The sequence below is a fragment of the Artemia sp. Qi Xiang Cuo genome, chromosome 1, assembly GCF_049724085.1.
Source record: "Artemia sp. Qi Xiang Cuo chromosome 1, ASM4972408v1, whole genome shotgun sequence".
NCBI classification, from domain to species: Eukaryota; Metazoa; Arthropoda; class Branchiopoda; order Anostraca; family Artemiidae; genus Artemia; species Artemia sp. Qi Xiang Cuo.
In genome coordinates this window covers 50,995,860-51,020,647 of record NC_142794.1, presented here as the reverse complement: position 1 = coordinate 51,020,647, position 24,788 = coordinate 50,995,860, and the positions used below count along the sequence as shown (strand labels likewise).

The window sequence follows — 24,788 nt, the reverse complement described above, 5'->3', positions numbered from 1 at the left end:
ACGAATCCTGACCTGTTTGAAATGGGATATGAAAGGTTAATGTTTTTTGCACTGAGGTGAAGCTGTCGCATGCCGTTAATAGCTTCGTGAGCAACTTATGAATGTATATCTCTAGAAAGTCTCTGTTCCACTGAAATAGATGTCTATCTTTGAAAGGGTTTTGACTTGTCTTGCGTTTAATGTTCGTGTTCATCTGACTCCGTTACCAAGTCCCCCAAAACCTAATAATAGAACTGATTCGCTTCTGTTGATCTTGTGTGCCTTATAAATCATATAGAGTCCATATCCTTTGATTAGATTTTTCAAAACCACAGTTTAATTTCAATATTTGAAGTTGTAAAATCCAAAAGTCTTTCTGAGGTTTTTTTTTCACTTCCAATTTTTTAATAGACGGAAGAAAGTCGTTACGTAAGTAAACTTTCGTCTTTACATCATGTTATTCAAAACATGACACTTTGTGGACCAGAAGCACTGCAAATTAATGTTAGTTGGTTTGCCGAGTGTGGTTTTAGAAAGGCGGGGAATCGTATACCAAATTGTCACTGAGTGATCAGTCCCTTTAGTCCTCAGTTTTAAAGATTTTGAGCAAGTGTCTGATTCAACCAATAGAAGAGCTTCAGCGAAGGCTCATCATTGTATCGTATTAACTTTAAAAATCTTGTTCTACAAAAGAAGTTTTTCAAAGAAAATCTAAGAGCTATATTAAACCAAATATAAGTAGAAATAAAGTTACATAATTTTTCAAGCGTGAATCTACCATAAATCACTATCAACAAATAAATGAACATAAATTACAATAAATAACTAAGTCAAACTCAAAACGAGCAGAAAATACCACAAAGAGGAGTAGGGCTACCAGTAGCTGTGTCTCCTAAAGACCAAAACGTACCTGAACAGTCCGGGTACACATAGTACCTTTTGATTTAGTTTTGCACCCTCCTAAACTTTCTCTAAAATATTAAACTTAATACCTCATTTTCGACATTGTTTCTCTTCTATTTTGAAAATTTCCATTTGGATGCACTTCAACGCTTTTGATTTAGTTCAACAGTATTAGCAGCAGTACTAGTGCCAGTAGTAATAGTAGTAGCCTAGAAAGTTTCAACTTAATACCCTCAGCCGTTTATAACAACATAAACTTTCCCTGAAAGTTTTTACTTTATATCCCATTCCAGTCCTAAGATATCCCGCCTATGCAATTTTTCACTATCCGGATGCACTAAAACTGTTCTGATTTACTTCAATAGTGCATTTTTTGTAGCAGCAGTTGTAGTAGTAGTGGCAAAAGTGGTAGTAATAGTAGTAGTCCTAAAAGTTTTAGGTTACTATCCTAAGGTGTTGCTGGATATCACTGAAACACCCCTTTGATAACCCGCATGTACATAGTGCTTTTTATTTAGCTCAACATCCCTCCCAAAATGCCCTGAAAGCTTCAACTTAATGCTCTAAGCTGTTCCTGGTGCATTACCGATATGTCTCTTTGACAACCTGCACACATTTGTTGTATTTCGATTTTGTTCAACGTCCCTCCAACCATTCACTGAAAGTTTCACATGAATACCCGTAGTCTCACTGGTAGTAGTCGTTTTCGACCAGCCATTTAGGGCCAAACGGAAAGCAGGTCGTCTCTGAATGGGTTGACAGGAGGTGGTAAGAAAGGATTAACGTGAAATAGCAACTTCTTAGGAGGGTATAAAGAGAGAGGGTTTGAATAAATTGGGACAGAGGAGGAGCATATATATACATATATGCTCATATAACAGCATATAACATTTATATACATTTATATAAATGTCTATGTATATATAGCACAGGGAAACCGGCGGCTTCGCCGCTAGGCCTCGGCACACGGCCGGCTTCTATATACGGATTCTCATTGTCGCTTGTCTTCTAACCTTAGACAAATTGAGACAATTTGCTGTCTTTTCAGATTGCGGCCTTTTCAAAGATATTTGATTATTAAAGCAAGTCTGATTTCTAACAACAATATCTACTAAGCTTCAACCTTGTGGTTTTCTTTTTTAAGGTTTTTGAATTCTTGTAATCCCTTCTTTCAGTATATACAAATATTTTTCCAATTACCAGTTTTTTGCTCTTTACGCGATTTAATGTCTTTTCACAGATATTTGGTTATTAAAGCAACTCCAATTTATAACAAGGATTTCTACTAAGCTTCAAGGTTTTAGTTGTCTTTTAAGGTTTTTGAGTTGTTGTAATCCCTTGTCAAAATAGAGAATCCTCATTTGTAATAAATTTTCGTTTTATGGGCCTTCCTGCTCGCATATACATTCTTAGACCACACTGGCTATACATGACAAACGAAACTCAGAGAAGAGAGAAAGTAACAAAATGAAAAATAAAATCAAAAAGGGTGAAAAAAAGGTTTTTTTTCTTCTCTTTTTTGTTTTTGTTTAGCACTGAGGACGACTTGGCGGAGGTCCTTGTCGAAATATTTGCTTATATTTTGTCTTCTTCATGGTTCGCTGGCTGACAAAATCCTTGTTTTTTCACCCTTTTTGATTTTATTTTTCATTTTGTTACTTTCTCTCTTCTCTGAGTTTCGTTTGTCCTGCTCGCATTATATAACTGGTTGCGTTCAAACCCGTAAGCTTATTATTATTATTATTTTTTTTGTAAGCTTTTTATCATTTATTTGTAATAATTGAAAATTTTCGTTTTTTGGGCCTTTCTACTGACACTATATAACTGGTTGCGTTCAAAAGGTTTTTCTTTTTCAAGGTATTTGAATTGTTGTATTCCCTTGTTAAAATGTATACAAATATTTTTGCAATTACCAGTTTTTTGCTCTTTACGCAATTTAATGTCATTTCAAACTGCTGTCTCTTCAAAAATATTGTATTATTGAAGCTAGTCCGATTTCTATCAACGATATGTACTAAGCTTAAAACTTTAGTTTTCTTTTTTAAGGTTTTTGAATTGTTGTAATCCCTTGTCTAAATAGAGAATCATTATTTGCAATTATTGTAAATTATCGTTTTGTGGTTTCCTACTGACATTATGTAACAGGTTGGGTCCAAACCTGTAATAACGTAGCGAGTTGATTTTATCTAACAAAAAAAAAACAAATTTTAAAATTTTCAGGCATTTTCTAGTTTGAATTAAAACATTAAAATTATTGCTCAGGCACCGTAATTTTTGCAGTCTACGGAATAACTTTAGCTATTCTGAACTGAACTTAAAAATCTTTTCAGTTTTTTTTCATGTCTTAAGAAGAAATTCGGTAATGATGTTTTTCTAACAACGATTTCTACTAAGCTTCAAACTTTTTGTTTTCTTTTTTAAGGTTTTTGAATTGTTGTAATCCCTTGTTAAAATATATACAAATATTTCTGCAAATACCTGTTTATTGCTCTTTACGCGATTTAATGTCTTTTCATACTGATGTGTATTCAAAGATATTTAATTATTACCGCCAGTCCGATTTCTAACAACGATTTCTACTAAACTTCGAATTTTTTGTTTCCTTTTTTAAGGTTTCTGAACTGTTATAGTCCCTTGTCAAAATGTATGCAAATATTTTTTATCTAAATCGTTTTTTTAGGCCAGAATATCCAAGGATGCCAATTTTCCCGAAAAAATATGGAGCCGTTTTATTCCAGAAAATATATATATATATATATATATATATATATATATATATATATATATATATATATATATATAAATGCATTCATTTCATACAGAGTTACATATGTATTATGTTTTCATATTGAGCTCTGCTCTCCGTTGACTAGTGTTCAAAATTTTGCTGTAACTATTTGTATTAACAAAGATTTAACTGGGGCTTGTAATTGAATGGAATAATCTTTTGCATTCCATACTTCTTATTGTACAACTTTTATGCCTGAACAGAATCTTCTTCCTTGTATCTGATTTTCATTTCGATTGTTTAGTTATTATATATCTTATTTTTATTCCAACGATAAATGGTTGCAAATCTTGTTATAACTTAGGCCCTAGAAGCTTAAACTTCAGCAATACCTTAACCAAGGTAGTAATTGAGGTCAAACCTTTTGTCCTGGGGATCAATGTTAATAACACTAAACATGACAAAACCTACTTCCCCGTTAGGTATTCGGCTTTATAATCAGATGAACGAACTGGCTGTTGAGTTTAAATCTCTGAAGTATATAATACTGGGTTGTGTCTACAGGAAGTAAAGCTTTGGATTTGCCACGACAATGGCTCTTTTATAAAGCCAGCAAAGATCTGGAAAACTGAAAAGTATTCTCTGTGACTACAGCTATTATCCTCAATAGCAAAGTCCTCTCCGCACTTCTATGTTTTGGATAAATGATACTTAGACCTGCAGCTGGAAATGAGTTCGACAATATGTGCTTAAGATTGATCATATCATAAATGTTAATTTAATTTAAATATTATCAAATACTGATATTCGGCAAAAGACGTCCTCGCCTCTAATAAGTGAAGCCATGAAGGATAGGAATTGGAGATATCTTGGGCACGTGGTTTAAACATCTGAAACTTAACTCCCCAAGATCGTTCTTTAGCTGCAGCCAGGGGTTCCAGAGTAAAAAGACGTCCCAAAGACGCTTAAGACGCAGCTACCACAAGACTCCATAGAGCTACCATAAGTGTAGACGCAGCTACACTTAAGACTCGACATGCAAAATATCATCGTCTTACTTGAACTCGATTGGGAAACATCAGGGCGGTCGTATCGATGAGAAATGATTGGTGATTCTTCTTGGGTGCCCTAAATGCCTCTCAAGGGCCTAAAGTGAAGTAATTTTTATTGTTGAAGCACTAACTTTTGTGTACTAGCCATCTTAATATTGTAAAATGTTATCTGCGAATTCGTGCAAGTAAATGGGCCCAAAAAGTTATAACCCTTTTTTTCTTTAGCGATGTTTAATAACCAAACTCTGTATGACCGAAAGATGTCTGTTCGTCTTGACGAGAAGGATGCGCAAGAAGGTGGTATGCCATCAAAACTTCCGGAAGGACTTAAAAGCATTGGCATGAGCATTGCTCCTGGAGGACCACCTGTTCCTGACTACCAAAGTAAGTTTTTTTTTGTGCGTTTCACTGTTTATCTTGCTTATCATTCAATCGTTACATGCTATTGAATAGTTTCGTTACAGTTCCAGTTTCGATATGATAACATAACAGGGAGTTACAAATTTGTTTGTCAGGTAATTGAGTCTCATTCTTGCAGTTACTAAAACTAGTTGCCTTCTTTTAAATAGTTTGAGAAAGATGACAGTGTCATTAGTAGCTCCAGCGCCTCTATTGCTGTCAAAATTTGAGTGGACGCTTGCTCTCAGTGGAATGAATATATCCAAAAACCCAATTTGCATGTGATATGTTGAAATTTTAATAAGCGTATTTATAACTTGTTTCTTATTTTCTTTAGTAGTCCAATAATTTAATGTAAATACAAAAATTTTTAGCACCAAACCCAAAGCTAGGCTCGAAGGACCATGCTACGAAACAATACCAAGGGAAAAATAAAAGTAATAATAAACGCCCTAAGTTTGATGAAGATCTAAGCCCTTAGGCGGTCAAAAAATATCGAAAAACACTTGCAGTTGAAACTTTGACTGTAAGTATTAGGACATTAGTTTTAGAGGGGCTGCTTTACGCGTCGAATGTTAGATTCTAGCTCCTGTTGATTGTGTAATGGAGTATAAGAACAAAAAGTTAAATTGGGCTTAATCTAATAATTAAGTGCTCTAAACGGATTACTAGGGATTTTTTTATGATGCTTTATTGCTTTATTACTTTTTGTACTTATAAAACTGTTGAACTACTCTTTCCCTGGCTATGCAAGCTGCTTCAAAACAGAAAAATATAGTAAGAAACTACAATCTGGAATTTATACGTGTGTTATATTGTTGGTTTTCACCAACTTCTACAGATGATTCTTAGTATCAGTCAGGGTGCACTTTGTTTGTCTGTATCTTATCGTAACTAAAACCTTCTTAAGAGTTGAAGTGGATAAATTAATTAGTTACATTTAAGATAATGTAGTTAGCCTAACAGAAACAAAGTGAAAATTGACTAGCAAGTATGAATTCCAACAGACTGTCGGAACTGGACATTTCATTGTTAAAGGTTTCAACCCTCGCTTTGGTCTTACCGGTTATTGACGGTACTGACAATATCAGCTATTGACACCAGTGCTCGCGGATCGTGGATACCTTCATCTGTTGACTTAACTACACCCTAATATTTTTTCTTTGTTATTTGTAACACATCTCACTTTTGAAGGTCCTTATTAATGTGGACCTCATATATGGTATCGGGAGATAAAAGGAAATGTTAAGTTAAATCGAAAAACACCACGTACATCCAGGTCATTGAAATAACATATCATGAATCCCTCATAAACAGCATATCTTATTCAATATTTTCAAGGAAATGAAGTGGAAACTCTCTTGTTCTGTTGGGGAAAGGAGGGGATAAAGGGACTTCAAATTCAATGTTGGGTGGGAGGGCTGAATGGTTTTAGTTTCTGATCCACCAAACCTTTTTGCATTAGGCTCCTGTGGAACTGTGTATAATCTATGCAGAGTAAAGTAGTGAGTCTGTGTTTCCAGATTATCACAATGACCCATTTGCAATATCTCCAGAACAGCTTGGGATATCAGATTGAAAAGTCAAACGGAAACTCGAGGGGAGGAGGAGGAATTGTGGATTTTGAGCGGTTAAGACTATGTGCATCCAACATCAAAATATCATGTCTGAACTATCTCGGGCAGGGCCGGATTTAAAGCTTTGTTGCTCTTAGGCCCAGGCACTTTAGCCGCTCCTTTTTTGCGAGATTTTTGGGGAGGTTTGAAAATTTCAGGTTTGTAGAAACCCAGAACCCAACGCAACTGATTAGCCAAAAGTAATGAAAGAGAGAAGTGATACCGAACTCTAATCTGCCATTCTTGGGAGAAATCTGCCAGTTCATAAGTCGCACCGGAATTCCTGTGTTGTTTTAAAATCACTTTTCTTTGAAAAGGGTGCATGGCAGCTGAGTACACTGGGCACTTTGACGGAGTCCATTGATTTTTGAATTAAAATCAAGTTACTGGCATCAAGCAATAGCTAATTGGAGAAAAAACTAAGACAGATAGTCTTGAGTGAGAGGCAAATCGGGCATAAGCCTTTTTTAGGATTGTATAAAACTGATGTCATTTCACTTGTTGATAGGGCAGAACTAAGGTAGATAGTCATAGAACTTTTTTTATTGGTCCAGTTTTTGTTAAGAAAAGAAATCAGTCAGTGATAATTTATTGCATCCTTTGATATTCTGCGCCCCAAGACCCGGGCCTATTGAGCCTATTGGGAAATCCTGGCTTGATAATAAGAAAGACTTGGGCCTTCTCGAGAACGGCTTCAAATTTTGTGCGAGGGGTATACTTTAAGTTGCAATCTGACTTGAAATCTCTTCACGGTTAAGTATTGAGGTAAATCAAAAGATGTTAAGTGTTCCCGTGTTATCAGAATAGCGCGTCTATTACAATTAGAATTTAATCAAGTCTAAGTAGCGAGATTCATCAAAAAACACTATATAATAGGAGGCTATCAAAAAGTGTTTCTACATTATCTCTGAAATGGCCTGGGTGGCGTAGTCGATTCTTTTATGGAGTTTTAGGGCGACCAAATGAACCTCAAGTTTTGACTTGATGGTATTGGGTGTACTTTAAGTTGCAATCGGTCTTTAAATCCCTTCACGGTTAAGTATTGAGATAAATCAAAAGGTGCTAAGTGTTACCGTGCTATCAGAACATTGCGTCTATTACAATTAGAATTCAATCAAGTATAAGTAGCGAGATTCATCAAAAGACACTATATAATAGGAGGTTATCAAAAAGTGTATCTACAATATCTCTGAAATGGCCTGGGTTGCGTTGTCGATTGTTTTATGGAGGGTTAGGGGACCATACGGACCTCAAGTGTTGACTTGATGGTGGGAAGGGGCTAAAATTATCTTTCCAATACACTAAAGATGTTTTTTCGCCATGACAGGGCTCGGAATTAGTCCCTAAAGTCTTTTTGGGCTGAAGTCCCTTTTTATGCAGAAAGTCCCTTAACTTCCACAGAAGTCCCTAAAATCCCCTATTTGGGAGAATGGTATATTTGAAAACTGAAGCATGATATGTTTGAAACACACACTTTAGATAATATAGCTTCTCCACAAATGCACTTTTTCTGGTCTCTTGGTTATGCTGTTGCAGTTTAGAAAGAACCAATAAAACAATGGAAACTATGTCTTCGGCCAAAGTGCCTATTAACTGTTATAAATATTAGCAGCTAACAACAGCACAAAATTGGCCTAAATGGTGGGTGGGATAGATGTGTCACATTGTAATACTGTTTAAGGAGAGAGAGTAACAGTGGCCTATAGGGCGGTTGGGATGGATTGCCCGTATCATGGTAACATTCAAGGATAGATAATTTTTTGTAGCTTCATAATAATAATAATAATATACTGCAATAAAAACGCTTTCGCCTCTATAAAAATATATTTTCACTAAAAACTTGTCAATACTGTTCTTAAAAGAGTTGGTAGAGTCAGCCATAACCTCTTCTTGGGGAGTTTGTTCCATTCCTTGACTACTTGGTTTGAGAGGGCCCACTTTCCAACTTCTTTATTGAAAATGTTTAGTTTTAGCTGAAATTTGTGTCCTCGCAGATTATTTGTGTTAAAGAAGAGTATTTCCTCTGGTCTAATGTTATTGTAGTACTTGTGACATAGCTTGAAAGTTTCAATAAGATCACCTCGGAGGACTCTATAAGGAGATGGAAGGATGTGACAGCTTTTCCAACTGTTCACAGTAGGAGAGGTCTCTTAGTTTTGGTACAGATTTTGTTGCTCTTCGCTGAATCTTCTCAAGTACAGCAGTGTCTTTTTGAAGGTGAGGTCTTATTTTCGGATGACCATATTCAATGATAGACCGAACAAGAGACTTGAATAGAGTTGAAAAAAGCTGAGGATCGTTTAGGGTGAAGTTTCTTTGAATAAGACCGGCTACTTTCGAAGCTTTGCTCACGATGGATTCGTAGTGGTTTGTGAATTTTAGCTCACTCTATTTTTACTCCGAGGTCCCGCTCAAAGATGTTTTTGGTATTAGACTGGTGTTAAAGCTGTAGGTTGACTTGAAATTCTGGGGTCCAAAGCAGAGGTGGGAGCTTTTGTTTGTGATGACCTCAATTTCCCACGTCCTCGTTCAATCGGCTGTCTTGTTCAAGTCGGTCTGCAGTTCTTGAATATCATTTGGGCTTTCGATAGATCTGAAAAGCCTTGTATCGTCAGCATAGAGTGCGATATCTGAGTTAATGTTGTCAAGCAAGTCGTTTGCTAAATGATTTAAGAGCAGGACCTTGTGGAATACCGTTAGATGCTTTTGTCACAACTCTGCCAATGTGGCCATCTACTTTCACCCTCTAAGTTCTGCCTGCCAGAAAATTCGTGATCCAGGCAAGAGCTTTGCCCGTAATCCCAAAGTTTCTTATGAAGGATTTTTGAATGAGAAACTTCATTGAAGGCTTTACTAAGATCAAGGTATATTGGGTCGACTTGTATGCCTTTTTCGAGGTTTAGTCTCCAGGTGTTTGTAACTAGGAGTAGCTGGGATTCAGCTGACCCGTGTCTTAGGAATCCAAACTACCTTTTGGTGATTAACTTTTCAGTTAGAAGCTATTCTAGTAATTTGTCTGCTATGATGAACTCAAGGATTTTACAAGTGATGCATGTAAAGCTTATGGCCCTGAAATTGATTGGGTTTTGTTTTTCACCTTTCTTGAAGATTGGGATGATAATTACCTTTTTCCAGAAACTAGAGAGTTTTCCCGTTTCTATAGATGCCATAAAGATGAGAGATAGGGATCTTGTGACTTTTACTGCACCATACCAGTAAAATGAACCATACCAGTACGAATATATTTGAATTGACTTGTATTCCAATGTTACAAATTCTATATTCTTTCCTTGTAAATGTTAGTTAATAAACTAATAACAGGTTTAGTGAGTTGAGGAGAGAACCATGAGTGGAATATTCAGATAACAAAAATCTTGTACTCTGCGTTTTTCCTGCTGTTTTCAAATCTACTTGTCTTTCAAGTCTCTGAAGTTTATTTAGGAAAGAACATGGACAACTACAAATTATGTTGCTCCTGGTTAGCCAAAGGAGACATGAGTGGCAAGAGATAAACAAATGTTATAGAATTGGTGATGATGAGCTATCTTTTACTGCAAAATATGCTGGAAAAATTTTAGCTGTTGCAAAGGCTTTTACACCTTGAATCAGCATGCTTAATTGGATGAGCACAAGAAACAGGTTGCAATCCATCTCAATCCGTCGCAGTTACGATTGTGTGGATCTGCTAGGCAACAGTTTCAGAAGAGCCATCAGCTAGAAATGGGGGTAAAACTTTTGAGATGTTTTGCGACAAAGATAGTGCATACAAAGCAGAAATCATATGGGTACTCACGTCCTTGCAAGCTTTGATGTCTACAGGTTTGTGTGACTAAATCATTGATGTCTAAGCCGTGTTCCCTGGTAAGCTACCACCCAGGATGTTGAGTGTGAAGAAAGCTATGTGCTTGACAACTGATGCACTTCACCCAGACTGTAAACATAATCTTATGAAGGATATGGGCGAAGTTCACTTCTTTCTTGAATACGACGAATCTACACACAGTGCAGAAGAAAAGGCTACAGATTAGAGTGTGCTTTTGGTCTTCTTGAAAGACTAATAATGAATGGCAAGAATGGGCCTAATGTCAATAGGTATGTTTGCAAATGAACGCATTCAAGAAGAAAAAGTCTTCAGAAGAGCTTATGAAATTTGGAACGTTTAACATCCATGCTGTGCAAAACGCACTCATGAAAGGGCTCCAGGAATTTGGAGAGGAGTCATCTAACTTGGTTGTCATCTTGAGGCATTTCTTTCCTTGGCTGGCCTGCAAGATGGAAGATTTTCGAGAATGCCAGAAAAATAAAAGTATCCCATACAATAGTTTCATTCTGTACTTCTCAATAAGGTGCCTGACGTTGGGTCCTTTTGTTTGCCGAGCAATTGATCAATTGGCACTCTTGAAGTATTTTATGCATTACATGCCATCCAAGAAACATTTGAAGAATGTTGCGTCATCTGCAAAGTATTTCAAGATTGTAAGCAACCTAAAAAGGAAATCTATGATTGCAGAACTCAAATTCTTGTATTCGTCGTCGAGCCTTTTTACGAAATTCACGGCAGCATTTCAGAAGAAAAAACGATCCCCTTGTGCAAGCTCTTCATGCTAATTTGAAAAACTTACTTCTCACTGTTTTTGCAAGACTTCTGAAACCTGACATTCTCATGTCTGTTGATGAAATTTGTACCAGTTTGCTTGAGAACTTGGACAACTATTTCCAGTTCATTATCATAGGTGTGCAGATTGAGTTTGCATTAGATGTTCAGAAACTCACCTTGGCAGAAATACAAGGATTCTGTCAAAGGGTGCGAAAGGCATTTTACGGTAGCTGCCAAACACTTGATCGTGAAGTTTTCCATCTCTTCTAATAGCCCTCTCGAAGTCCCTAGGTGCCTGGATCCCAAGGAAAGGAAAAGATCTAAAAGTCTATCAGATATAGTTGTTATCACTTGAGAGATCTCATTAGGAATAAGCGTTGACAATGTTAGAAGTGACTGGATATTTCTGCAAACCGAGAACTCAGTAGAACCAATGCCTTCTAATGTTGACCATTACTGGCACCAAATCTTCTCTTTGAAGGATGCTTTTGTTGGACAAAAGTATACGCTTTAGTGTAAGCTTGTAAAAGGTGTGTTAACATTATTGCATGACAGTGCTTACATAGCTCACTCTCGGGAAGACCTCTTCTGTCGGACAGAGCCTCCATGTATGAAAGAATTCTGAAGGCAAAGCTGTTTGTGATTAAGGAATTGAACACACATGGAGGCACACCCGAAAGTTTTCCTATTTCCGAAGAGTTGTCGACTTTGGCTCGGTTAAAATAATAAGACTAGAAAGCAAGGCAAAATAAAGAGCTTCTGAACGAAGCGTCCAAAATCAAGAGAAAGATAGGGAGCTGAACCTATTTTACATCTCTTGCAAAAAAAAGGGCTAGATATACTTGAGGAATCATTGCAAGAAAAGGGGGCATCTGAAAAACAAAACGGGCAATCGTTGATGCGTTCTTGAAAGAGGCTACCGATTGCTTACAGAGAGTGGTACCTTCAAAGGATTCTGTGGACATCGCCTTGGCAAATTCGCTACAAGAGGGTGCCATGAAAGCACGAGAAGATGAAAAAGAGCGGACTGAAAAGGACATACAAAAGAGGAAGTGGGACCTGATAAGCAAGTTCACCAATCTCTCAAAGAAGTTGAAGAGGTGAATGAGTTAGCTTGCAAGCTGAAGTCTTATTGATTGTTTTTAATTTTTTCTAATCTTGAAGTTGCTTTTTTTTTTTTTTTTAAATAAGCATAACCGAAAGTTTGAACAAAAAGAAAATGGGAAAACACAGACAAGTGACCCATTTTCAGGGATAATGAGTTCCTTCCAATTCTCATGAATATGATGATTTTAAGGGTGACTTGACAACTCTTTGTGATTCATGAGCAAAGGGATGTTTTGACCCTGAATGGTAATCAAAATCTCTTCCCACTTAGGTCCCTATTGGTCCCTTTTTTTTTACTCCTAAAAGTCCCTTGACAGGTCATCAAGTCCCTTTTCTAATGAGCAGGAATCATTCTGATTCCTGCTTCAAACTTTCATTTGACCTAATATGTATTTAATAAAAATGAATTTACCTGTCTATGTAGATGAACTCGAACAGAATGTTTCAGTTCGAGTATTTACAGAAAACAAACAGAAATTATTTTCAGTGAGCAAATGAGACCCAAACCAACAGAAATTGAAATGAAAAATCATATCAATCACAAAAATAACAAATATTGCCATAGATCAATGAACTTATCCTAAAACGAATAAAAATCAAAATTTAATAATTGATTCTAGTGCTATAATGAAAGAAAGGTTAAGATTGTTTGGCCATCATTCTGGGGTCAAACCAAAAGCAGGTCGTTCCCCAATTTGGTGGGAATGGGTCATAAGAAAGTATTTAAGGACGTTGGAGCATCACGCGAGGGGTAAAGAGTGGAGCTTGGTTTAGATTGGGATGAAGGAGTCAGGGTTGCTGCTTTGGCCTCGGGTGGTTTAGTGCTGCAATAAGGTGTTAGTAGTACTAGTAGTGCATTTAATGAGTGTCTGTATGCGTAATACGCTTGCTATGATCCTGGTTATATGTTAGTCAATACGATCTGCCTATATTTTATCTTAAAATGTGTTATTGCTTCCTTAAATGAAAGCAACCATTATTTTGATAATAAAGGATTGACTTTTTTTTCTTTGAAAGATCAATCATTATAATTTAAATTCTATATGAAGCATGTTTTTTTGTTGTTTTTGATAAATTCGACCAACCACTAGATAAAGCAGACCAATCAACTAGTCGGCGACCAACTATGACCATCTTTCTAATAAAGTTCTCGTTTCTTCTAGGAATGGGGCCAGGATCAATGGGTGGTGGAATGGGACCCGGAGGCCCACCAAATCCTCAATTAGCCGCTCTTGGAGGATTGCAGGGAGTTCTGAGTCTTCTTGGTAACCTAACAGGTGCTCCTGGTAGTTCTGGAGGACCAGATCTTTCTGCCCTGGGTGAGTATTTCATTTCAGCTTATAGTTATGCTCCTAGAAAAGTTTAGGACTTCTCTAAGCTGCATGGTATAGCATATATTGCGATAGTCTTCATTCAAATTTTATGAAGCCTTCCATTGTAATAGATATTTACCTCCTTTTAACCTCACAACTAAAGCTAAAAGATTTTTTTATATAAGAAGCTTTGGATGTTCTTTGGATTTGATTTTACATATCCAAATTCATATGGTGGAGTAGAAAGGGGTCTAACTTAACCCGATTTTTTTGTGCATACATTGCATTGCATATCTGGAAAATGTCATGACAATTTTTTAATTCCCACGCTCGTCCTTGTATATATCCATATTCTCTATCCCTCTACTAAACCATATTCTGGCATGTTTTTCCTCTGGTTGAGATTTTCGGAAATATTTGAAAAACAAGTTTATTAGAAAAAGAAAAGTTTTCGTAAGTTTTGATTGCCCTTCTGAACCCAGCTCTCCGTTATGTCTAGGGTTTTCTGTGTGCTTAAATGAAAACGCTGTTTATCCAATTAGTCTGTATAAATTTGAATAGAATTAATTTAAAACTGTTAAAACTTTGGTGAAGACCGACTTCATGGTGATCCTTCAACATTTTTTCTTGAGTTTTTTATTGTTTATTTCTTTTTATTACTCTTAGTTGACATCTTAATTTTTAATTTTCTGATAGTTCTGTAGTCTTTAATTTTTTTTTCTACGATTTATTATCTCAAAATAAGGTCGATAATATTTTTCTTGTAGCGAGCATGGGAGGACTTGGTCAAAGCAATATGCCGCCAGGTGGTCCTGGTGTTGGTGGAATAAGTGGACTGGGTGGCATTGGAGCATCAATAAGTGGAGGAATGGGAGGTTTGTTAAGATTTTTTGAATAGGTATATATTTGTCAGGAATACAGAGTCAGTACATCAATGTATCAAGTGTAACGTGGAATTCTGACAATTTTAGAACAGTTTTTTTAGGGGGGCTGTCCATTCTCCCTCGACATGGGATACCTCTGTTTGTTAGCAAAATTTAACTTTTTTCTTTTAAATTTTACTGGACAGTGAAGCTGTAAACCAAAATATAACCTATTCGATAATTTAGCGCTTAAAGTCTGTTGTTTTGGCAAGCTTAGAAGTTTGTGAAAAAGACGTTTAGCGCAACATTGACTGGAAAAGATTGATCTGGAGCTATGATCCTATTCATAAACTCCCTGAACCTCTTTTGTACATTTCTTTTCTTAATTGTTATATTTATATGAAACAAATTTTGATTGCGTAAATTTACTTCTTGTGGTTTTTTGAAAGTCATAAATGAAATAACCTTTTTATTTTATTTAATTTTTTACGGTGATTAAATAAAGAAGATTCTGTTTTCTCTAAGTTGGAAAGCAGTTAATACTATACTTCTAGTTACACAGCACATGAACATTCAAGATATCAATCATGCTGGTAGCGTTTGTAGTGTCGACTGATAGTGACTGTAGTCACTTGAACATATTTCATAGACCGATTCTTGAAGCTAGTTTACGAAAAGATATTAAGTACAAATATAAATTGGAAAGACTGATCTGGAGCTATGATTATCGTTCTTGAATTACCTGAAAATATATGTTTCTCTTTATTTATGTATGCAGTTAGCTTAAAGCAAAATATATGCTGCTAAAAAATTTTCTAGTAAGTATACCCTCCCACCTCCTTAAATAAAAATGTGAAAAGAAGCAAAAAAGACAGTAACAATACGAAAGATTTATATAATCCTAGAAAGAAATTTAGTGCACCTAATAATCACTGAACTAATTTAATTTAGAGTGTAAAACAAGGAAGTGAACTGATTAAAATCGAGTACCTGTTAAACCATGGTTAAATTATTCAACACTTCTTCAATGACTGAGGAAAGCAAGATATTCCACGAATCAGTGGAATAATGGAATATCAGATAATACACGAAACTGTATTAGTAAAGGAATGTTCCCCTGTTATTTCTATTAGTTTTTCAATTTAAATTTCAACAAACTCTGGCGAATTGAAGGAAATTTTGTAAAAATCAAATAAAGTTAGACTCAATATTGTCAATATTCTTGGGGGTTAGAAATACAGCTATCGGCTCTATATATCGTCTACTAAATTTAAGCCTGATGAATACTAAAAGAATAAATAAATGAAACCTAAAAAGGACAGAAATTAAAATTAACAATCAAGTTAAAGTAAATTGAACAAAATTAACACAAGAGACATAGTGAGAAATACAGAAACTCGACCTCGGACAAAAAAAACTTCTAAGGCCAGAATGGCTAAGCATGGTCTACCAAAAAATGTAAAATAAATAAAACGAGGAAAAGTTTCAGCCTGTGAAAACCTGAAGAAATGTAAATCTCTTGGTCGAGTCGAAATATTCTAATAATCTAAAAAAAAAGAAGATAAAATTCGCTAAATAAAATGAAAAGACAAATCTTCGGAAAAACAAAGTTATAAGAACCATCTGAGGCCAACATGTCCAAATAGGCAAGATTGAGATAAACAGAAGAACCAAAATCAGTGGGGGGGGGGGATAATTGGGAGTCGGGAAGGTCACCTCGGTATCCTTATTGAGGGTGAATTTTCTATGAATGTGTTTCTTGGTTTCAACCGCCTTCCGGAACATTTGGAGACCTTTAATAGAAACAGTTGTGATGGGGTCATCAAAAAGAATCAAACGATCGTGGATGTTGTAAACGTGATGGGTAGCGGAGTTAAACTCTTGTGCTGGTGACACAACTTCGTATGTGTCAATACAACCTCTGTCATTTTTGTTGGTGAGTCGTTGCAATATAGAAGCAGTCTTAAAAACTAATTACTCAAGAAAAACCAATACCTAAACGGAGCTGATTTGTCTTTGCTGCTGTTGAAAAAATTATTTTGTTTCATTTTTAAAGCGACATTAAGGTTGGGTTTCCTAAGATAATAGCCCATAATATTCCATCAATTACGGGATTTTAGGTAACAGGGTTAAGATTTTTTACATGTGTAATTGGAATTATGGTATGCGGAGAATAAGCTTTAAAGTAACATTTTTCTTTCTTCTTTCTGTAATAGCCTAAATCTGCTTGATGGTATTACCATTCAGGACATGATATCTTTAAGATAATTCGATCCAGGTACTGCACAATCTTCCCGAACATGCTTGTGGGAGTTTGGTTTAATGAAAAGATGTTTCATCTCGGGTAAGTTTTATATAAATCGGAAGTTCAGGGCTGATGCTCTTTTTGATGTTTAAGCAATGCTGAAAAATGTAACTTGAAATTATATTCTAGTTTCAAGGTTTATTCGAAGATTAGGATCCGGAGTATTCAGGTACGATAAGAATCTTGTGTGGTGTCCTCCATGGTCCTAAGCAGGTGACGAAAATCTGTCTTTTTATGTTGAAACATTTTAATTTTTTGACTTGGCGAACTTTTTTTAATGGGGTAAAATTGCCTAGCCATCCATTTTCTCATTTTGGTGGTCGGTTGAATGTAAAAAGGATTACAGAGGAAAGGCCTTTATTTTTGGATTTTTGGAAGGCCCTACAGTTTAGGAGTGGATTAGCTCATTCTATCAGATAAGTTTATTCTAGTTTGCGGAGTAATGAGTCTTTCGCTCTTCAGCTTCCTTAGTTTTAGTCGTAATCCATGGGTAAATTTATCAATATGATCAGAATAAACACTGTGGAAAAACTTGTAACAAATATTTGCCAACTCATAAATGTATGTGTCGGATAAAAATTTCTAATTTTTTTTTGTTATAATTCACTTTATCAAGGATAACAACTTTACTCCCCTTTCCACTCCTAGTACTAAGGCTTTAACTAATAACTCATTCTTGAACTGTCTGAACAACTGCCTGTTCTCTTTGAAATTTTCTCAACTTGCCAAAGATCGAATGAAATCAAGAAGTTTCTTAGCCAATCTCTCCGTAATAAAATTGAATTTTCAGCAACACATCAAGAATCCAAATTAGCCGCTTTCACATTGAAAATTCTTTTTTGAAAGAGTTTCTTGTGATTGCATAGTTTCTGATTCTTAAAAAAAGGGTTTTATTTCGCAGGTTAATTTACGCGTACATCTATTTTAGGTGGGATGGGAGACAGGCATTCGGGCCCCTCTCAATATGGAGGACAAGGCGGTCCTCCCATGGGTGGATATGCTCCATCTCCAAGCAGCGCGATCAGAGAAAGAATGTACGAAAGGAAAGAACTATTTGGTGACAGGCCACTGGATTTACCATCTGATATGAAAAGGTATTTTCTATTTCTTGTTTTAAACGTATAATTGTGTTATCAGACATCATAATCCTATTTAGCCACTTTCCTGAAAGGGGATTGACGTTTATGTTCCCTTTGACTTTTCTATACTCTGCATCACTTCGTTTTTTTAAGCTTGGGGAGTTTCTTCTCTTTCTTCTGGAATTTTTTTTTATAAGAATATGGAAAGTGTGTCCATTAATTGCTCCTTTTTAAATGGTAACTATTTTTGTGGAAAATATTTTCCAGCCGTAAGTTATTTCAGGATAATCGGTTTTTTTATAAGAATATGGAAAGTATGTCCACTAATTGCTCCTTTTTAAATGGTAACTATTTTTGTGGAAAATATTTTCCAGCCGTAAGTTATTTCAGGATAATCGGTTTTTTTTATAAGAATATGGAAAGTATGTCCACTAATTGCTCCTTTTTAAATGGTAAATAATTTTGTGGAAAATATTTTCCAGCCGTAAGTTATTTCAGGATAATCGGTTTTTTTATAAGAATATGGAAAGTATGTCCACTAATTGCTCCTTTTTAAATGGTAACTATTTTTGTGGAAAATATTTTCCAGCCGTAAGTTATTTCAGGATAATCGGTTTTTTTTATAAGAATATGGAAAGTATGTCCACTAATTGCTCCTTTTTAAATGGTAACTATTTTTTTGGAAAATTTTTTCCAGACGTAAGTTATTTCAGGATAATCGGTTTTTTTATAAGAATATGGAAAGTATGTCCACTAATTGCTCCTTTTTAAATGGTAACTATTTTTGTGGAAAATATTTTCCAGACGTAAGTTATTTCAGGATAATCGGTTTTTTTTATAAGAATATGGAAAGTATGTCCACTAATTGCTCCTTTTTAAATGGTAACTATTTTTTTGGAAAATATTTTCCAGACGTAAGTTATTTCAGGATAATCGGTTTTTTTATAAGAATATGGAAAGTATGTCCACTAATTGCTCCTTTTTAAATGGTAACTATTTTTTTGGAAAATATTTTCCATACGTAAGTTATTTCAGTATAATCTGTTTTTTTATAAGAATATGGAAAGTATGTCCACTAAGTGCTCCTTTTTAAATGGTAACTATTTTTTTGGAAAATATTTTCCAGCCGTAAGTTATTTCAGGATAATCGTTTTTTTTTTAAGAATATGGAAAGTATGTCCACTAATTTCTCCTTTTTAAATGGTAACTATTTTTGTGGAAAATTTTTTCCAGACGTAAGTTATTTCAGGATAATCGGTTTTTTTATAAGAATATGGAAAGTATGTCCACTAATTGCTCCTTTTTAAATGGTAACTATTTTTGTGGAAAATATTTTCCAGCCGTAAGTTATTTCAGGATAATCGTTTTTTTTTATAAGAATATGGAAAGTATGTCCACTAATTGCTCCTTTTTAAATGGTAACTATTTTTTTGGAAAATATTTTCCAGACGTAAGTTATTTCAGGATAATCGGTTTTTTTTATAAGAATATGGAAAGTATGTCCACTAATTGCTCCTTTTTAAATGGTAACTATTTTTTTGGAAAATATTTTCCAGACGTAAGTTATTTCAGGATAATCGGTTTTTTTATAAGAATTATTTGAAAAAAACTACGTTTTCTAAAGAGTTAAAGAGGCTGAGTTACAAGGTCGAACCTTAAAACGTACAGGGATTAGGAGGCACAGTTTGGGGGCTACCACCCCCAAACCCCGCTTTCGCAGCCTTTAAATATAAAAAAAATTTCTTTAAACTGAAAGTAAGGAGCGACATTAAAACTTAAAAAGAACAGAAATTATTCCGTATATGAAAGAGGCTGTGCCCTCCTCAACGCCTCGCTCTTTACGCTAAAGTTTGACTTTCTCACAACTCTTTTTTTAAACAATAAAAACTTTAGCGTAAAGAGCGAGGCGTTGAGAGGGCACAGCCTCTTTATATACGGAATAATTTCTGTTCTTTTAAGTTTTAATGTCGCTCCTTACTTTCAGTTTAAAGAAATTTTTTTATATTTAAAGGCTGCGAAAGCGGGGTTTGGGGTGGTAGCCCTAACTGTGCCTCCTAATCCTATACGTTTTAGGTTCGACTTGTAACTCAGCCTCTTTAACTCTTTAGAAAACGTAGTTTTTTTCAAATAATTTCTGCACGTTTTTGTACAGTTTATTACTTATTATTGCTTGACTAACTGTTAGCTGATCGTGTCAGGAGTTAAAGATTGGGGCTGCCGCCCCAAACCCCGCTCTTGAACATTCTTGTGTTAAGGCTTTTAATTCCTGAATACTCAAATCACGTCGTACAGGGTGCCTCCTAATCCCTGTACGTTTTAAGGTTCGAACTTGTGACTCAGCCTCTTTAACAGCCCCCAACTGTGCCTTCTAATCCCTGTACGTTTTAAGGGTCGACCTTGTAACTCAGCCTCTTTAACTCTTTAGAAAACGTAATTTTTTTCAAATAATTTAAAAAAGAAACTGAGTTTCTTTTCAAAGTATATAAAAAGTTGCTCTGATGGTGAATCGAACCCGGGTTTTCCGCCTGAAAGTCTAAAGTCTCAGCCGCTGGACTATACAAACACAATAGTAATTGTTGTTTAGCAAATAGAAGGTATTTTCGACGCAAGCAAATTCCGAAAAATCTTGATATGGGGTTTTTGGAAAACAGGGAAGGAGTGATCAGATTGAGCTGAAATTTCGACGATAAGCTCCCAGGCCCCAGGAAAGCTTATCCTCTAAATTTCAGCCCGATCAGACAACGTTAAAGGGGGTTGTGGAGGAAAAATTAACATGGGCTAATATAGGAAAACGAGGTTTTTCGTAAATGTAAATTCGGGGATAATTTTTTCGGTCTGAAAATATCAAAAGGCCCTAACAGGTCAAATTCTGCTTCGAATGAGTCCTCATTCAACCGGATCCGGTGCCAACTGTGGCCTGTAGGCGTGGCTAAGAAAAAAAAAAAGAGATGAACTTTAAGTGGCTATATTTGGTTTTTTGAAAACAGGGAAGGAGTGATCGGATTGAGCTGAAATTTCGAGGATAAGCTCCCGGGCCCTAGGAAAGCTTAACCTCTAAATTTCAGCCCAATCGGACAACGTTAAAGGGGGCTGTGGTGGGAGGGTCCAAACTTCCGGCTCAGTTTACTCCATGAAGATAAAGTCGGAGGAGGATGAAATTTTGCAAGTTTCTTAGTTTGAGCTTGGGCTACAAAATGCAATTACCGCCGTCTCTCTGCGACCTCTAGGACCTGAAATCGCTTAACATTGTGGTGGGTCGCCTCTTTATAGAGGCACAAGTGTGCCTCCTTGATATGGAAAGTATGTCCACTAATTGCTCCTTTTTAAATGGTAACTATTTTTGTTGAAAATATTTTCCAGCCGTAAGTTATTTCAGGATAATCGGTTTTTTTTATAAGAATATGGAAAGTATGTCCACTAATTGCTCGTTTTTAAATGGTAACTATTTTTGTGGAAAATATTTTCCAGCCGTAAGTTATTTCAGGATAATCGGTTTTTTTATAAGAATATGGAAAGTATGTCCACTAATTGCTCCTTTTTAAATGGTAACTATTTTTTTGGAAAATATTTTCCAGCCGTAAGTTATTTCAGGATAATCGGTTTTTTTATAAGAATATGGAAAGTATGTCCACTAATTGCTCCTTTTTAAATGGTAACTATTTTTTTGGAAAATATTTTCCAGCCGTAAGTTATTTCAGGATAATAGGTTTTTTTATAAGAATATGGAAAGTATGTCCACTAATTGCTCCTTTTTAAATGGTAACTATTTTTGTGGAAAATATTTTCCAGCCGTAAGTTATTTCAGGATAATCGGTTTTTTTATAATAATATGGAAAGTATGTCCACTAATTGCTCCTTTTTAAATGGTAACTATTTTTGTGGAAAATATTTTACAGCCGTAAGTTATTTCAGGATAATCGGTTTTTTTATAAGAATATGGAAAGTATGTCCACTAATTGCTCCTTTTTAAATGGTAACTATTTTTTTGGAAAATATTTTCCATACGTAAGTTATTTCAGGATAATCGGTTTTTTTATAAGAATATGGAAAGTATGTCCACTAATTGCTCCTTTTTAAATGGTAACTATTTTTGTGGAAAATATTTTCCAGCCGTAAGTTATTTCAGGATAATCGGTTTTTTTTATAAGAATATAGAAAGTATGTCCACTAATTGCTCCTTTTTAAATGGTAACTATTTTTTTGGAAAATATTTTCCAGCCGTAAGTTATTTCAGGATAATCGGTTTTTTTTTAAGAATATGGAAAGTATGTCCACTAATTGCTCCTTTTTAAATGGTAACTATTTTTGTGGAAAATATTTTCCAGCCGTAAGTTATTTCAGGATAATCGGTTTTTTTATAAGAATATGGAAAGTATGTCCACTAATTGCTCCTTTTTAAATGGTAACTATTTTTTGGAAAATATTTTCCATACGTAAGTTATTTCAGGATAATCGGTTTTTTTATAAGAATATGGATAGTATGTCCACTAATTGCTCCTTTTTAAATTGTAACTATTTTTGTTGAAAATATTTTCCAGCCGTAAGTTATTTCTGGATAATCTTTTTTTTTCTAAGACTATTGAAATTATGTCATATAATTGCTACTTTTTAATAGTTAACAATTTTTTTGTAAAATATTTTCAAGCCGTACGTTCTTTCAGGATAATCGTTTTTTTTTTAAGAATATGGAAAGTATGTCCACTAATTGCTACTTTTTAAATGGTAACTATTTTTTTGGAAAATATTTTCCATACGTAAGTTATTTCAGGATAATCGGTTTTTTTATAAGAATATGGAAAGTATGTCCACTAATTGCTCCTTTTTAAATGGTAACTATTTTTTTGGAAAATATTTTCCATACGTAAGTTATTTCAGGATAATCGGTTTTTTTATAAGAATATGGAAAGTATGTCCACTAATTGCTCCTTTTTAAATGGTAACTATTTTTGTGGAAAATATTTTCCAGCCGTAAGTTATTTCAGGATAATCGGTTTTTTTTATAATAATATAGAAAGTATGTCCACTAATTGCTCCTTTTTAAATTGTAACTATTTTTTTGGAAAATATTTTCCAGCCGTAAGTTATTTCAGGATAATCGGTTTTTTTTATAAGAATATAGAAAGTATGTCCACTAATTGCTCCTTTTTAAATGGTAACTATTTTTTTGGAAAATATTTTCCAGCCGTAAGTTATTTCAGGATAATCGGTTTTTTTTATAAGAATATGGAAAGTATGTCCACTAATTGCTCCTTTTTAAATGGTAACTATTTTTGTGGAAAATATTTTCCAGCCGTAAGTTATTTCAGTATAATCGGTTTTTTTTATAAGAATATGGAAAGTATGTCCACTAATTGCTACTTTTTAAATGGTAACTATTTTTGTGGAAAATATTTTCCAGCCGTAAGTTATTTCAGGATAATCGGTTTTTTTATAAGAATATAGAAAGTATGTCCACTAATTGCTCCTTTTTAAATGGTAACTATTTTTTTGGAAAATATTTTCCAGCCGTAAGTTATTTCAGGATAATCGGTTTTTTTTATAAGAATATGGAAAGTATGTCCACTAATTGCTCCTTTTTAAATGGTAACTATTTTTGTGGAAAATATTTTACAGCCGTAAGTTATTTCAGGATAATCGGTTTTTTTATAAGAATATGGAAAGTATGTCCACTAATTGCTCCTTTTTAAATAGTAACTATGTTTGTGGAAATTATTTTCCAGCCGTAAGTTATTTCAGGATAATCGGTTTTTTTATAAGAATATGGAAAGTATGTCCACTAATTGCTCCTTTTTAAATGGTAACTATTTTTGTGGAAAATATTTTCCAGCCGTAAGTTATTTCAGGATAATCGGTTTTTTTATAAGAATATAGAAAGTATGTCCACTAATTGCTCCTTTTTAAATGGTAACTATTTTTTTGGAAAATATTTTCCAGCCGTAAGTTATTTCAGGATAATCGGTTTTTTTTATAAGAATATGGAAAGTATGTCCACTAATTGCTCCTTTTTAAATGGTAACTAATTTTGTGGAAAATATTTTCCAGCCGTAAGTTATTTCAGGATAATCGGTTTTTTTATAAGAATATGGAAAGTATGTCCACTAATTGCTCCTTTTTAAATGGTAACTATTTTTTTGGAAAATATTTTCCATACGTAAGTTATTTCAGGATAATCGGTTTTTTTATAAGAATATAGAAAGTATGTCCACTAATTGCTCCTTTTTAAATGGTAACTATTTTTTTGGAAAATATTTTCCAGCCGTAAGTTATTTCAGGATAATCGGTTTTTTTATAAGAATATGGAAAGTATGTCCACTAATTGCTCCTTTTTAAATGGTAACTAATTTTGTGGAAAATATTTTCCAGCCGTAAGTTATTTCAGGATAATCGTTTTTTTTTATAATAATATGGAAAGTATGTCCACTAATTGCTCCTTTTTAAATGGTAACTATTTTTTTGGAAAATATTTTCCAGCCGTAAGTTATTTCAGGATAATCGGTTTTTTTATAAGAATATTGAAAGTATGTCCACTAATTGCTCCTTTTTAAATGGTAACTCTTTTTGTGGAAAATATTTTACAGCCGTAAGTTATTTCAGGATAATCGGTTTTTTTATAAGAATATGGAAAGTATGTCCACTAATTGCTCCTTTTTAAATGGTAACTATTTTTTTGGAAAATATTTTCCATACGTAAGCTATTTCAGGATAATCGGTTTTTTTATAAGAATATGGAAAGTATGTCCACTAATTGCTCCTTTTTAAATGGTAACTATTTTTTTGGAAAATATTTTCCAGCCGTAAGTTATTTCAGGATAATCGGTTTTTTTTATAAGAATATGGAAAGTATGTC

At 34.5% G+C, this 24,788-nt stretch overlaps 1 protein-coding gene across 3 annotated transcripts in view; it reads left to right on the top strand.

The window, feature by feature from the left end:
* Window positions 1-24,788, top strand: part of rump (heterogeneous nuclear ribonucleoprotein rumpelstiltskin) — an 83,660-nt gene that overhangs the window by 24,086 nt on the left and 34,786 nt on the right. For 2 of the 3 annotated variants that reach the window (XM_089108224.1, XM_089108216.1), the window contains exons 6-9: window positions 4,888-5,046; window positions 13,545-13,700; window positions 14,462-14,569; window positions 17,791-17,956. In XM_089108224.1, the coding sequence (XP_088964350.1) occupies window positions 4,888-5,046; window positions 13,545-13,700; window positions 14,462-14,569; window positions 17,791-17,956 (589 nt within the window). The remainder of the gene's footprint in view (window positions 1-4,887; window positions 5,047-13,544; window positions 13,701-14,461; window positions 14,570-17,790; window positions 17,957-24,788) is intronic. The other variant, XM_089108232.1, reaches the window with a different exon arrangement.